Source organism: Muntiacus reevesi, chromosome 20, assembly GCF_963930625.1.
Source record: "Muntiacus reevesi chromosome 20, mMunRee1.1, whole genome shotgun sequence".
NCBI classification, from domain to species: Eukaryota; Metazoa; Chordata; class Mammalia; order Artiodactyla; family Cervidae; genus Muntiacus; species Muntiacus reevesi.
Window position 1 is genome coordinate 8,312,146 of NC_089268.1, and position 16,287 is coordinate 8,328,432.

Genomic DNA, 16,287 nt, shown 5'->3' on the forward strand with positions numbered 1-16,287 from the left:
TTCTATTCCTCATTGTTACACATTGCAGTCTACAAAAATTCATTTGGGTTGAATTAATTCATACAGATTAACCAGGTTTTTCATATTTATATGATCATGGAACTCTTTATAGAAGACCTATTGATAAGCCTCTAACTTAGCTCAGAAGGCATATTATGGGAATAATGGCTTCAATCAAGCCATGAAGCCAAGAAGCCAGCTAGAAAAGAGAAGAGCTTTCCCAGGAACCAGGAATGACTCACCGTTCACCTTTCCCACTCAAGATAAAGAATATGATCAATCTCAGTTCTCATCCAGGTAATGTGCCCAAGGAAAACACCATGCCTTGGGCTGGTGATGCAGGGTTCTCAGAAGAACCGTCCCAACTGCTGGTAACTGCCTATCCAGTTAGCACAGTTAGTATGTAACACACCATTCTATGTTGAAAATTGTATTTTTAAAATGTGGGGGAGCGGGAGTTATCCAGAAGCAAACACACACAAAATAATTCATTTCTACCGTATTCAGAGTCCATTTGATGTATTGGGGGTATTTTGTATTATACGTAGTCACCAGGCTAAGAATTAGCCTATTTTTAAACCTCTTTCTGCAGCAATCATTTTAATTCAGTTCATTTGATCCCATGTTATTCACTGAAGTACTTGTTATGTTTCTGATTTTCTAATATTTGACCAGATATCAGGACAATTTCAACACTCAGAAATTTTTTGAAGAGACTTCAGCCCTCAAGCTACTGTGCCTTAGAAATGGGAAGCTATTTCCTTGCTTTGTATAATAAGTGGGTAACAGAACTCTTACAGATCAGCCAAATTTTCCTTATTGCCTTCCTGGAATTACTTGGCAACTTTATTACATTAATTCATAGTGCTGGGCAATTTAAATTCTCCCAAAGCACTAATCATTTTTCATTTAAATATCACTTTAGTGACTTTTATGCAAACAAATCCCCAGGAGCCAATAAGTGATTTAGAATTAGATTTCCTTTTCCTATGCTATAAACTGTGGCAACCTGGGAAAGAAATGTACCTCATTTCCCCTAGAATATAAAATACTCTAAGTTGCAAGAAAATAGAGCTTCAAAAGATATGTTAGAAAGAATTCAGAGAAAATGTATATTGACACATAAATGAGTATTTGACTTAGTGGGCCCTCACTAGAAGCAAGGGAAAAGTATTCCTTATAACGGGGATGAATGTTTTATTTTCCCAAACAATTCTGTCTCTTTTCATCCAGATAAGGACAAAAATGAAAAAGAAAACAATGATTATATAATTAAGTCACTCAAAGTTATAATAAGCTCTAAAGATATTATAATTTACTGATTGTAGAAAAAAAATCCAAAAATATATCTGTTGTAGCTGTTCAGTCACTCAGTTGTGTTTGACTCTGCGACCCCATGGACTGCAGTACACCAGGCATCCCTGTCCATCACCATCTCCCAAGATTGCTCAAACTCATATTCATTGAATCAGTGATGCCAACCAACCGTCTCGTCCTCTGTCATCTCCTTCTCCTCCTGCCTTCAATCTTTCCCAGCATCACTATCTTTTCCAATGAGTTGGTTCTTCTCATCCGTGACCAAAGTATTGGCGTTTCAACATCAGTCCTTCCAAAGAATATTCAGGATTGATTTCCTTTAGGATTGACTGGCTTGATCTCCTTGAACTCTAAGGGACTCTCAAGAGTCTTCTCCAAAGCCACAGTTAAAAAAACATCAACTCTTTGGTTTTTAGCCTTCTTTATGGTCTAACTCTCACATGCACACATGACTATTGGAAAAACCATAGCTTTAACTAAAGGGACCCTTGTAGGTAAAATAATATCTCTGCTTTTCAGCACACTGTCTAGGTTTCCCATAGCTTTTCTTCCAAGGAGCAAGTGTCTTTTAATTCCATGCCTGTAGTCACCATCTGCAGTGATTTTGGATCCCAAGAAAATACAGTCTGTCACTGTTTCCATTGTTTCCCCATCTATTGGCCATAAAGTGATGGGACTGGATGCCATGATCTTAGTTTTCTGAATGTTGAGTTTTAAGACAGTTTTTCACTCTCCTCCTTCACCTTCATTAAGAGGCTCTTTAGTTCTTCTTCATTTTCTGCCACAAGGGTGGTGTCATCTGCATATCTGAGGTTATTGATATTTCTCCGGGAAATCTTGACCCCAGTTTGTGCTTCATCCACCCAAGCATTTGGCATCATGTATTCAGCATATAAGTTAAATAAGCAGAGTGACAATATACAGCCTTGATGTACTCCCTTCCCAATAATGAACCAGTCTGTTGATCCATGTCTGGTACTAACTGTTGCTTCTTGACCTGAGTACAGGTTTCTCAGGAGGCAGGTAAGGTGGTCTGGTATTCTCATCTCTTTAAGAATTTTTCACAGTTTGTTGTGATCCACACAGCCAAAGGCTTTAGTGCCATCAATGAAGCAGAAGTAGGTGTAGTCAATGAGTCATATTTGCTGATTAGAAATATATCTAAGCTGATCATTTCAGAAAGATATATGGTTCCAAGATTAAAAGCCATTTTGCTATTTTGAACCTGAATGGGTCAAAGTTAACTGATTCTACAGGAACACTCAGTACCATTTGGGATACAGATCTTTTAAAGTCCTGGCTCTGCTCATGATATAGAGCAACTTAGATGTCTATCAACAGATAAATGGATAAAGAAGACATGGTACATATATATATACAATGGAGTATTACTCAGATATAAAAAGAAACAAAATTGGGTCATTCGTAGTGATGTGGATGAAACTAGAGTCTGCCATACAGAGTGAAGTAAATCAAGAAGAGGAAAATATCGCATATTAATGTATATATTATGGAATCTAGAAAAATGCCACAGCCGAACCTATCTGCAGGGCAAGAACAGAGATGAAGACATAGAGAAAGGAATTGTGAACACAGTAGAGTGGGGAGTGGGTGAGATGAACTGAGAGACTAGCATTGACATATACGCACTAACATGTATAAAATAGGTAGTAGAAAACTGCTTCTCGTACACACAGTGAACTCTGTCCAGTGCTGTGATGACCTAGAGGGGTGAGGTGGGAGGGGAGGGAGGCTCAGGAGGGAGAGAATAAATGTATACATATAGCTGACTCACGTTGTTGCATAGCAGAAACTAACACATTGTAAAGCAATTCTACTAGAACAGAAAAGTATAATAGTAATAGCCCTGGCTCTGCCATTTAAGTCATTCTAGGTGGCGTCTCTCTACTTCAGTGGGACTTAGCCTCTCTCTCTCTCAGTGTTCTTGTCTTTAAAACATAGATATTTACAGTACTCACTATATCAAGCCAAGAATTAGATGAGATAATGTATGAAAGTGCTAGAGTGCTTGGCACACAACTACTCAATCCATGGCAGCTATTATGATCTTTTCGCATACTAGTTAGAATTTAGCAGAGTCTGCTACTTGAATGTGAACTGGAATAATAACTCAGGGGATTACATCTTTCGAAAGCAAAGCACATTAAACATTTAATGAGAAACTTGTGGATTTACAACTCATCCAACAACAAACAGCGGCACTGCTGGCTCTCAGATGCTGAGAGCTTCCAGACAGCCAGGAACTGACATCTTCATTGCAGAGTGAAGTGGCCGTTCTTTAGCAGTCTGGGCATTTGTTCTTTGGACTTTTTTAAATTTAATTTTTATTTTATATTGGAGCATAATTGATTTTCAATGTTGTGTTTGTTTTAGGTGTAGAGCAAAGTGATTCATTTTGTCTATATGCAAATATTCATCTTTTTTCAGATCCTTTTCCTATGAAGCTTATTACAGAATACTGACTAGAGTTCCCTGAGATATACAGGGTGTGTTGTGTTAGTTCCTCAGTCATATGTGACTCTTTGAGACCTCATGGACTGTAGCCCTCCAGGCTCTTCTATCCATGGAATGCTCCAGGCAAGAATACTGGAGTGGGTTACCGTTCCCTTCTTCAGGGTATCTTCCTGACCCAGGTATTGAACCTGAATCTCCTGCATTGCAGATAGATTCCTTACTATTTGAGCCACCAGGAAAGCCCCAAGACATACAGCACTCTTTTTTGATTATCTATTTTATATACAAGGGCTTCCCAGGGAGCTCAGTGGTAAAGAATCAGCCTGATACTGCTAGACGCAAGAGACACAGGTGGCAAAGAATCGGACCATACAGGCACGCACACAATGTGTATATGCCAATTCCAAACTCCTAATTTATCCCTCCTTCCCACCTTTCCCTTTTGGTAACCATAAGTTTGTTTTTGAAGTAAGTCAGACAGAGAAAGAAAACTATCCTATGATATTACTTATATGTGGAATCTTAAAAAAATACAAATGCCCTGGGCATTTATAACAGGCCTTGAATATAATCAACATCTCAACTGAGAGGTCCACACATGAGGTGGTAAAGCTGCAGCTCTAAGTTAGAGATTTGTGTTAACTAGAGAAGGAGAAGTCTCTTTATTCAAGACGCCTATGATCAGAAGATAACACCTCTCAGGAACGAAAGGGAAAACTAATTCAGTAGTACAGAGCACAAAGGCGTTAGGAAAAGTGGCAACTTCATGAAGGAGTTTGCCAGCTTGTCAGGCAAAGTTTGAAGGTGTTCTTTAAATGAAAAATGTGAGGATTTTTGAAGATAAACTTTATTAATCATCAAAGCACACTCATCTGCAGTTACTGGCATTTTTTTTTATTTCATAATGGAGAATCCAAGGGAGCCATCAAAACTCTGTTTTGATGAATTCACAAAATAACTAAGTTTACTTAAAAAAAGATAAATAAGGACAATTAATGACTTGCTTAAAGCACTGAGTCTCTGGAAAGCCAGTTATCAGAAACATGAATTTCCCTGAAATGATTATCAGTGTAAATGCACACACAATCATTTTTGAAGAGACTATATCTAATTGATATTAGTGAACTTTCAAAGTCCACATGAAAATTTTGAGGGGAGTAACAACCATTTTGTGGAAAGGTTTTTTTTTTTTTTAATATGACAAAATTATCTCAGAATGCTCAAAACTCACTCTTTTGGTTATTTTAAATGATCTTATTTGCAAAGCAGATATAGAGACAGAGACAGAGAGAACGAACGTATGGAGACCAAGAGGGGAAAGGGAGTGGAGTGGAAGAGAATTTGGGAGACGGATTTTGACATATACACTATTGATCCTGTGTGTAGATAGATAACTAATGAGAACCTATTGTATAGCAGAGTGAACTCCACTCAATGCTCTGTGTGACCTAGACAGGAAGGAAATCCAAAGAAGAGGATATGTAACTGTGGGCTTCCCCTATGTCTCAGTGGTAAAGAATTCCCCTGCAATACAGGAGACACAGGAGACGTGGATTTGATCTCTGGGTCAGGAAGTTTCCCTGGAAGAAGAAATGACAACCCACTCCAATATTCTCACCTGAAAAATCTCAAGGACAGTACAGCCTGGTGGGCTACAGTCCAAAGGGTCACAAAAAGTCAGACATCTCTGAATGCCTGAGCATATGTATAATTATAGCTGATTCACTTTGCTGTATAGTAGAAACTAACACAATATTGTAAAGAAACTATACTCCAGTGAAAATTAATTTTAAAAATTGCTTTAAATGCACCTATGAACATACTTACACAAACACACATATACATGAATCAAACTGAGCAAATACTTACAGTCACTTCGTTCATGCTCAGAAGCAGGGGGCTGGGTGGTAGGGTGCCAAGGCGGTATTTGAAACCCTCCTCTAATGTCATTCCCCAGAACTGGCTATAGTTCTGGGCTGTCCATCTGCCTTACAAATGAAAGAGAAAAAACAGGTACAGGTTATATGATGTCACTTTCATCAATACAGGTTCATGTGTTTTTCTGAAATTATACAGAAGCAAGTCTGACAAAATTGGAACCATTACTGAGACCTAGATATTTGTTATATTAATGATGCATTATTGATCACTCTAATATGGAAATGTATCACTCTTCTTAAATTAGGTCTATGTCAATGATTTAAATAACTCATATGAGGAAACTAAGGCTGTATCAACACAGACTAAATTTAAGAATATGAAATCTCTACTTATGGTGAAGTGATTTTAGTAAAAGGCCAATATATGTAGTTTCTTTTAAAAATCATTAAATGCATTTTAGAAAGAAGCTTGAACCTTCAGGAATGTATTTAAAGGTTAAATAAGGTAATGTTTTATTTATAATTTAGATTTGAAAACAAGTTGACTGTGTAAAAAGAAGTATTCATGAAAAATTGAAGACTAAATATTTACACTTTAAAAGATTATAGCAATGCTAATTAATTTTATTGAAATATTTTATTTAAATATTAAAATAGTCTATTACATATAAATGAGTTAATTTGTGTTAAGTGCCCAGTAATCTTAGTCATTATTAACAACAATATGAATTCAATTGATGTAAAATTAGATAACAAAACAGCACATACTTTTCTAGAAACATATTTCATGCCTTACATAGGAAAGGAAGGTTTGTTTTCAAAATCTTATGTTGATATTTGAAGAAAATTCCTTAAGAGATGATAGGAGATGACAAATGAAAAAAGATGAAAAGTAATTTAATCAGGTTTGATTAATTTAATCAGAAAAGGATGAAAATAATTTAATCAATGTTGTTTGAATTAGCTACAAATTGAGGGCAATATATTTTCAGTACTTAAGTCAAAACTAAACTTTATCCTGCTGTGTTTATCCCCAAAACTGCTTATAATGTGAAAGGGTCTAAGGAATGATTCAAGATACAACTTAATTTTCAATAATATGCCTGACAAGTTAATGCTTTTCTTTCATAAGATCTGTTAGTTTATAAAACCTTAAGCAACTTTGAGCCACAGTTTTTAAATATAATGTCCATCATCCAAGGAATTTCAATAAGGAAATTTCTGAATATATTAGATACTGCAGCCTTTATTTAAGAGACTACCAGGACCAGCCTTAGGCAAAATCATGATGTCAGTAAAGCATGCTTTTGGTGCTCCACACTAGTAGTCTTCAAATATTGAGATATCTGTGAGTCTTTTAATTAATCATTCAATTTAGTAAACGGGGATCAATATTTTAAAAGATAGAATATGGGGGAAAAATAGGAAATATTAGAGTTTATCAAACAGAGTGAGAGTAGGTACTATTTCTATACATTTAAGTATATGTATAGGTGCACACACACACGTGCATGTGTGTATGTGTGTATGTGTGTGTGTGTTGTTGTTGTTTAGTCACTAAGTCATGTCTGACTCTTTTGTGACCCCATAGGCTGTAACCCACCAGGCTCCTCTGCCCATGGGGTTTCCCAGGCAATAGTACTAGAGTGGGTGGCCATTTCTTTCTCCAGGTTATCTTCCCAACCCAGGAATCAAACCCTCATTTCCTGCACTGGCAGGCAGATTCTTTACCGCTGAACCCCCAGGAAACACTGTATATTATATACCTTTTTTAAAAAAGAAATTTAAATATTAAAGAAATATTTAAAATATTTTTACACATAAATATTTTCTAAAAAAAGAAAAATTCTATTATGGTTTATTCCAAGATAATAAATATATTTCCCTGTGCTACACAGTAGAACTTTGTCGTTATCCATTCCATATGTAACAGTTTGCATCTACTAACTCCAAACTCCCAATCCATCTCTCCCCTATCCTGCTCCTGCTTGGCAACCACAAATCTGCTCTCTATGTCTGTCATCAGGTTCCAAGTTAGCATTTACTGAACCTTCTTAATTTATCAATCATATTCTTCAATAAACACTGGGAACATAGAAATAAATAAAATTCTCAACCTTCAAGAATTTCATACCCTAAAAAATGACAAAGAGAGAAATGACTTCAGTTTGTGTTATTTATTAGCAGCAGGTCAAATCCTGATCAGAGTAGAGAATTGAAACATAACTCTGCCTGAAGCAGTTAGAACAATTTTTTACAGACAGTGACTTTTCAGTGCTCATCCTAGAAGAATGAGAATGAGTTAGGTGGCCAGACGTGGGAGAAGATAGAATTTATTCTAAACAAAGGCAACTCTGGAGCAAAGCAGATTTGAAATTGGGAAGCTCATTTAGTGAAAAGGAGATATGTAATGCTTAAACTATGAGAGAGACCAGAAAGACAGGCTGAAAGAGTGTAAATGATGAGGCGGTAAAGCATTTGGGCCAAATTGTCATTTATGCAGAGGAGCATAATTATATTCTAAAGCAATGGAGTGTCATTGAAGAGTTTTCAAGAACAAGAGTGACAGAAGCAAAGCTTTGTTTTAGAAGGACAGCCATGAAAGTATAAAGGATTGGTTTGAGGTTTCAATAAGCTGGAAACAAAAGAAAAACTCAGATCACTTCAAACTAGGCTTGATCAAGAAATGCACTAGAATATAGCATCGAAATAAGGAAGTAAATTTCTAAAATAAGCTTTGTGAGAAAAATAAGAGCACAGTGACTGAGAGTGAAGAGGGAAAAAGCCTGAAACTAACTTCAGATAGTCTGGCTTAGTTGACAAAGTAGAGGGAGCTGCCAGTAACCAGTCAAGGGCTAATCTTTCTAGTTTGGGGTATTGTTGATTTGACACATTATTGAGAAATCAGGACCAACTTATTCAATAGACTAGACATTGAGTTCATAATAAAAAATCAGGTTTAGAGATATGATAGATTAAAAATGGACACAAATTCTTTGTGACTCTTCCCATTAAGAAATGGAGTTCATTTCTCCAACTGTTGAAAGAGCTGGCCTGATGATTTGCTCTGCTCAGTAGAAAGCAGTGAAACTGGCAATGTGAAGATGTCAAGCCTTGGCCTCTGAAGGAGCCATTTCTAGCCTCCACTCGTGTCCTGCTTGAACACTGTCATTATATGAAGATGACAAGGCTGTCCTCCTGGAGACATGTGGGTCCCCAACAACCAGCACCAACCACCAGCCATGGGAGGGAGGCCACCTAGACAGTGCAACCCAGCTAAGGCTCCAGATGTCTGTGGACACATGAGTAACCCAAGGAAAGATGAGGAAAAGAGCCTCAGCTAAGCCCATCCTGTATGCTGATGTGAACGTAAAAATGAAGCCATGGGTGTACATGTGTTCCCCACCCTGAACCACCCCCCCCCCATCCCATCTCTCAGGGTCATCCCAGTGCACCAGCCCTGAGCACCCTGTCTCATGCATCAAACCTGGACTGGTGATCTACCTCACTTATGATAATACACATAATGCTATTCTCCCAGATCATCCCACCCTCACCTTCTCCCACAGAGTCCAACAGTCTGTTCCTTTACATCTGTGTCTCTTTTGCTGTCTCGCATATAGGGTCATCGTTACCATATTTCTAAATTCCATACATATGTGTTAATATACTGTATTGGTGTTTTTCTTTCTGACTTACTTCACTCTCTATGATAAGCTCAAGTTTCATCCACCTCATTAGAACTGATTCAAATGCATTCTTTTTAATAGCTGAGTAATATTCCATTGTGTATGTGTACCACAGTTTTCTTATCCATTCATCTGCCAATGGACACCTAGGTTGCTTCCATGTCAATGTATGGCAAAAACCACCACAATATTGTAAAGTAATTAGCTTCCAATTAAAATAAATTAATTAATTTAATAAAAAAAGAAAATAAATAAATAAAGCTTATGCCCATGTTTGAGTTTCCTGAGCCATACAGCAAATTCCCGTTGGCTACCTATTTTACATATGGTAATGTAAGTTAAGTTTCTATGATACCGTATCAGTGGGGAGGGAGATGGGAGGGAGTTTCAAAAGGGAGGAGATATAGGTATACCTATGGTTGATTCATGTTGCGGTTTGACAGAAAACAGCAAAATTCTGTTAAGCAATTATCCTTCAATAAAAAATAAATTAATTTTTAAAGAAATCCCATATGCGGCAAGGTGTGGCCAAAATAAAGAGAACTCTTAATAATAAATAAATAAATAAAGTTTGTGGTTTTAAGCTACTAAATTCCGAAGTGATTTTGTTACACAGCATCAGATAACTGAGACTGTCTCTTTCTCCCTTCGTTCTAACTTGCTGGTTATCACTTGTGCTACGAATTTGGGATTTATAACAGCCCTCTCATTATAAACCCTTTTACAAAGCTATGACATGTGGACTCCTCAGCTGGATTGTAAATTCCTGTAAGACATTATTTATTTGTATCCTCAGCAGTGCCAAAAGGGAAACACATGTTTTGTTAATATTAATTGCATGAAAACATAATACAAGGAATAAATAAGCACCAAAGTAGGTTATGCAGAATGAATAAAGGCTTGGATCTAGATCCTACCAAGATGCCAGAAATAAATGCTTTAAAGCAAAGGCTGCATATATTTGCCTGTAGGTTATTTTTAAAGGAGCCTAAAATAGACACTGAATGATATAAAATGATTTCATTTTCACACAAGAAAGCAACTTGAACATCAGAAACAGTAAATATCTGAGAATTAGAACTTTCTTTTAAATTCAAGGACTTTCTACACTCTGTCTTTTTCTTCCCTGGTAAATGATTTTAGTGTTAGCCCTTTTCTTCATCACTCATCTCTTTTACTTACCTCTTGTAGGCAGAGAGCAAACTGGTCAAGATGGTGTGTTCAGGCTCTCTCGACCCATGTTTTGTAAACAGTGAGTATGTAACAGCAGAGATCATTTATAGCACCGCACATGCATGTCACGAGGTACTCGCATGGTCATGGGTAGTGTGCGGTACACATATATGTGAGCTCCACCCATAAAGTGGGGGGGATTACTGTGGTGTCACGGCTGTGTCTGTTGGATCAGTCACAAGAGGAGAGAATTGTATGGCTGCTGCATCAGCCAGGAGAGAATACTGCTATGGCTGCTCAACCGGCCAAGAGAGAGGCTGTGTTATAGCAGAGAATAAACGTGCCTGCAGTTCCTGGGGCCCCTCAAGTCCCCTTCCAGCCTCTTAACTCACGGCTTGCCTTCCCTGGGTTCAATGAGCAGTGTACACAGTGAGATACAGCAAGACAATTGGCATCACAAATCAGCGATACAACTGGCATTGTCAGCAGGATACCCAGCGGGTAGGGGAGTCTGAGGCTCCACTAGATGGAGCAAGCCAGTGGCCACCAGATAGCATATGGTACTGTGTGGCCTCTGTTCTCTTGACATGGGCTCCCGTGGAAGACTGGGACTGGATGGTTCACTGGATACTGTTGAAAAGGCATTACAGGCAGCGAGTCCCCATTTGTCAAACAAGGAGGCAGGAAGTGCTTGGCACTGTGGGGTGGGTTTTCCTGACTGCCCTGAAGGCAAATACTGATAGTGCTCTCTGTGATGCCACACCGGTGTGCAATGTAGAGACACTTGGAAGAATTAGAGCAGCGTATATTGGTGTTAGAGCAAGAACCCCGTGGCCCTGAAGAAGCCAGCATCCCTGACAGTGAGGCGGTAAGTGACAGTGATGATGAACGTCATGAGACCGTCGGTCCCCGCTTGGCAGCGAGGCCTATTGTGCAACAGGGAAGAAAAAGTGAAGCATGAGCAACCGAAGGCTAAGGTGGGATGGGGGTATCCTCAAGGGACCCCAATGTGACTGAGTTTATGACATACCGACCATATACTCAAGTGGAGTTGGCCGACTTGGGTAAGCAGGCTCAGCAAACGCACAGGAAACACTTGGAAGCATGGCTTTTGTGACTCTGGGACACGGAGTGGGCCCGGCACCTGAGAGGTTTTGCAGGTCCTTACTGAGAGAAGCCCTGGAGAAGGAAATGGCAACCCCACTCCAGTCCTCTTTCCTGGAAAATCCCAAGGACAGAGGAGCCTGGTAGGCTACAATCCACGGGGTCGCTAAGAGTCGGACATGACTGAGCGACTTCACTTCACTTCACTTCACGGAGAGAAGTAGAGAGGCGGCACGCAGGACGCCATTTTGAAAGTGCAAAGAACCCACAGGGGGCCTGAGCTAGCAGGCGTCCCCTCTGGGTTATGCAGATGCGAATGTGGGCTAATTATGGGGAGGTGTACTGTAAAGGCCATGTCCTCAGACTTAGAAAAGTGTAATCATGTGGGTGGACTGTGAACACCACAAAAGGTCCCTACCTTGAGGGGTGGGCCTGGTGCCTCTTGGGGGTTTTGTGTGTCCTTAATAAAATTTCCGCAGGAGTGGAGTTGCCCCTACGGAGGCTCTCCCACAATCTCACAAGGACAGATGGTGGACTAGACTTGGCCGTGGAAGATAAAGGCACTCCACACGCAGTGGGTAACTCTTCTAGCCCCATGAGGGCAAGGACTGCAACATGAGTCCCAAGTGATACCTGGTGTTGGGCTTTGCTATGTGTTAGGGATGTAACTGTTTGCTGTTGTAGCTACTGCTGTTGCAAGATGTAAATCCAAGGGTCAGTGTTACTGGCCAAGGGAATGTCACAGATGGACGGCACATAGAATGTGAGGTGAGAGACCTTGAAAGGGGTGGAGTGTGGGGAGAGAGCAAATTGGCCAAGATGGCATGTTCAGGCTCTCTTGCCCCACATTTTGTAAACAATGAGTGTGTGACAGCTGAAATCACTTATAGCACTGCACATGCTCGTCATGAGGTACTCTGTTAGTCGCGAGTTGTGTGCAGTGTGCATATATGTGAGCTCTACCCATAAAGTAGGGGGAGTTACTGCTGCCTCATGGCTGTGTCCACTGGGTCAGTTAGGAGGGGGCAGAACTGCAGTATGTCTGCTGAGCCAGCCGTGTTATGGCTGCCGTGCCCACCAGGAGAGAATAAATGTGTCTGAAGTTCCTACGGTTCCTCGAGTCTCTTTCCAGCCTCTTAGCTTGTGCCTTGCCTACCCTGGATTCAACGAACATTGTGCACAGTGGGATACAGCAAGACAATTGGCGCCACAAGCAGGGCGATCAGCGATACTCCTCTTTTTTCCCCTTTTGTCTGTGTATATTTTCTTTTTCTGCAATTCTATATCACCTTTTTTTTTTTCTTTTTTGAGTCATCTATGTTTGCTACTAAAAGGTAAGGCCCATGCCTCTGAAATATTCCTAGAGCACTCTCAACAGTAAACAAATGATGGAAAAGTTCTTCTTTCCAAGGGAGATAGCATTCCCAACAGATCTAGTCTTTTATATGACTTTCTTTCCACATTGCTTTAGGTGGTGGTTTCTCTTGGGTTCTGTGACAGCAGAAAGGTTGGTTGCTTATCTTGGCTTCCTGGAAGTGTGTGTTTGTTAGGTCAAGCATTTGAATCCTTTTAGGAACCTGATTCAGATAATCTCTCATGATGACACATACTCTCATATTCTTTTAATAATTTAAATATCACTTAGCCATGGGAAATAATTGATTTTCCCTTGAAATACTTAAAATGTCATCATATTATCACCTAAAATATTGGTGAAACACACACACAGAGGAGTTTAAAATGGTTTGAGAATATTAATATCAACAAATGTGACTGCTGTCTTTCATGTCTTCCAAGAAAACACTCAGGATACATTGAAAATTAGTGTCCCATTGTGCTGGGAAACATACAGCTTAAGTGTGGGGAGAATTATATTTTTAGTTTTAAAAAATTCGTTTGAGGATGACTTCACTTTTTTAGTTGCTAGACAATAGATCTTTTCAAATGAAATCTTTTCCTGAAGGTGGAAAATGTTATCAAGGGTAGAGAAATCCTGAGGCAGAAACCATCCCACCATCCCTCTTCCTTTCAGTTCTGTAAAGAAAGCCAGTGTTGGCATTTTTTCTTTATTCCTTCTATGTAAGTGGAAAAGTGACTTTGCTAATTTATCAGAGCATCAGTTATTTTGTCAATCAGCCCAAGTTTTTGTTTATTAGCAAAGTAAAATGGCCTGACCTTTCTTTTGACTCAACTGTGAGTGAAATTGGCCAGATATCAGTCATCTCAGTGAAACTGTCTAGATGGACTGGTCTTCTGGGGAATCCGCAAGATAAAATACTACTCTCTTAAGGTAAGATTCTGCACAGGATAGCTTGAGCCTGTGATTGGCTAGGCCAGGGCAGATGTGGAAGGAAAGAAGATAAACATCAATGAATCAGTTTGCTACTTCCTGATTTTGTCTGACTACTTATTTAAACTAAACTTCCTCCTACACACCTCACTCATACCATGACACTGCTCCTTCTTGAATAATTTAAGACCATGCTCCATATTTCTCCTTTGTACATTTTAATTTTTAGTTGTTTGACATTTACCTCTGTGTATTCCAATTTCACATGTCTTTCTATCTCCCTCTCCATTTCTCTCACACTCTGTTTTGGTTTTTTTTTTAAGAATGATCTTTTTTGCAGGTAAGTGATAGGAACTGTATTGTTTGAAACCTGAGGGGTAACAGGGAGGTGGTCACCAAAAATCCCAGAAAGCAAAATTTTTCTCACCCATAGTCTCCTTTATTGACATGTTCAATTAATCCTGGTTGAACAAGGCATACATGCTGGGAACATTTCCACTGCTGTCCTGAGCATGTGCTGTAAAAATACAAACATTATGAAAGTGACTTGGCCTTTTAGGAGTACATTTACAAAATTAGTACCAAGAGTTGCACTTTGTTAAGGTATAAAATATATTTTTGGTTAATGTTAACTGTATGATCATTTAATTCTTGACAAAATCAAATCACAACACATTAACTACGCTACAACGCAACATCTTTTACTCCAGGCAGTTAATGAATGAAATGACCACTCAGTCATTGAAGTCTGAAAATAGATGACAATGAAGACAGCAGATTCAGTATGTGTAATTGGAAATTTTCTGCAGGATAATCATTTTAAGGCAGTCTGATTATAATATATTTAGTTACTGTGCTCAAGGAAACATGATTTGATTTGCCTATAGTATATCAAAATGTTTGTAATTAATAGATATGCTTAATGCACTGTCACAAACATCAAACTCAAAAGAAATATTCATGTGTAGATTTTACACATCTATTAAAATTAAATATGCTCATAAAGACTACTGATATGTGATATCTTATGATTCTGTGTATCTGTATTTAAACATATGTTTTGTTTCACAGATATTCCTTTTATTTGAAGAAAACATACACAGACAGTAGAATTCAGTTCTGTGCCACTTAAATTCATTACCAGGAATTGCAGTTTTCTTTAATTACTGATCCTTCTTCATAATATTGACCATCTCTGTAGCAGCCTGTCAACATAACATGTAAACAAATCAAAATTCTAAATTGATTAATAAAATGTATTCACATAACAAGTACTCTAAAATTTTGTTTAGCTTTTTCAAATATGCAAAAATATTTGGTGCCAATCTGACAGAAATCTATGTGGGGTTTTTGTCAGGGTTTATATATCCAATTTTTCTGGATCTGCTCCATGAGTTTCTATCTTTGCTCTGTGTATTTGTTCCAACTGAGAGGATTTGTAAAGCATAAAAACTAGATTACTGAGGTATTAATCACTAAACACACTCAAAAAATAATTAATGTGTTTAAATAGGTAGGCAGTAAAATAGTGTTTGAAATGATTAATAGCATTTCTCATCTTAAAATCTAATCAAGTCTCATGTGGGTATAAATAGTTGCATATGATTAGAGGAAGAAGCTCAAGACTTTGGACCAAAATATGAAGCTATTTCAGCGGATTCACCTTACAAAGAGAAACTCTATTTTTTCTCCAGAATTTGAATCAGCAGAAAAGTTTATAAGATTGCAGCCCTTTGTGTTCTAAATCTAAATGTTCCTCAACTATTAACCAAAATGTGAAAGTGTTTGTTAGTCAGTTGTGTCCAACTCTTTGCATCCCCATGGACTGCAGTACTCCAGGCTCCTCTGTCCATGGATTTCTCCAGGCAAGAATACTGGAGTGGGTAGCCATTCCCTTCTTCAGGGGATCTTCCCAGTCCAAGAATTGAAACTGGGTCTTCGACATTGCAGGAAGGTTCTTTATGGTCTGAGCCACCAGCGAAGTCACATTAACTGAAACTTTTTGCTAACTATTTTACCAGATTATTGAAACTACTCCAAAGAGATCAATGGTGAATTATTCTTGCATGAAAACCAATCAGAAAGATATGGTAAAATAGTGCCCTGTCTACAAACTAAATCCCTTTGTAAATTTAACTGACACAAATTACTGAATTAGCAAAAGTAGCATAATTCACTCCTGTGTCCCATGAAAACCTTTTTGATAGAAACATATCATTGAGAGATCACATCAATGGCCCCTAGTTAAATAAAATGAATTCTAACTTTTCTTAAAAAAATTATTTATTTTTAATTGGAGGATAATTGCTTTACAATATTGTGTTGGTTTCTGCCATACATCAACGTGAATCAGCCAGAG

General features: G+C 38.4%; 1 protein-coding gene across 5 annotated transcripts in view; it reads right to left on the minus strand.

The window, feature by feature from the left end:
- Positions 1-16,287, minus strand: part of TINAG (tubulointerstitial nephritis antigen) — a 140,110-nt gene that overhangs the window by 113,311 nt on the left and 10,512 nt on the right. For all 5 annotated transcript variants that reach the window (XM_065913223.1, XM_065913219.1, XM_065913221.1 and 2 more), the window contains exons 2-4: positions 15,070-15,133; positions 14,356-14,445; positions 5,662-5,776 (exon numbers count right to left, since the gene is read on the minus strand). In XM_065913223.1, coding sequence (XP_065769295.1) covers positions 5,662-5,776; positions 14,356-14,445; positions 15,070-15,133 — 269 coding nt within the window. The remainder of the gene's footprint in view (positions 1-5,661; positions 5,777-14,355; positions 14,446-15,069; positions 15,134-16,287) is intronic.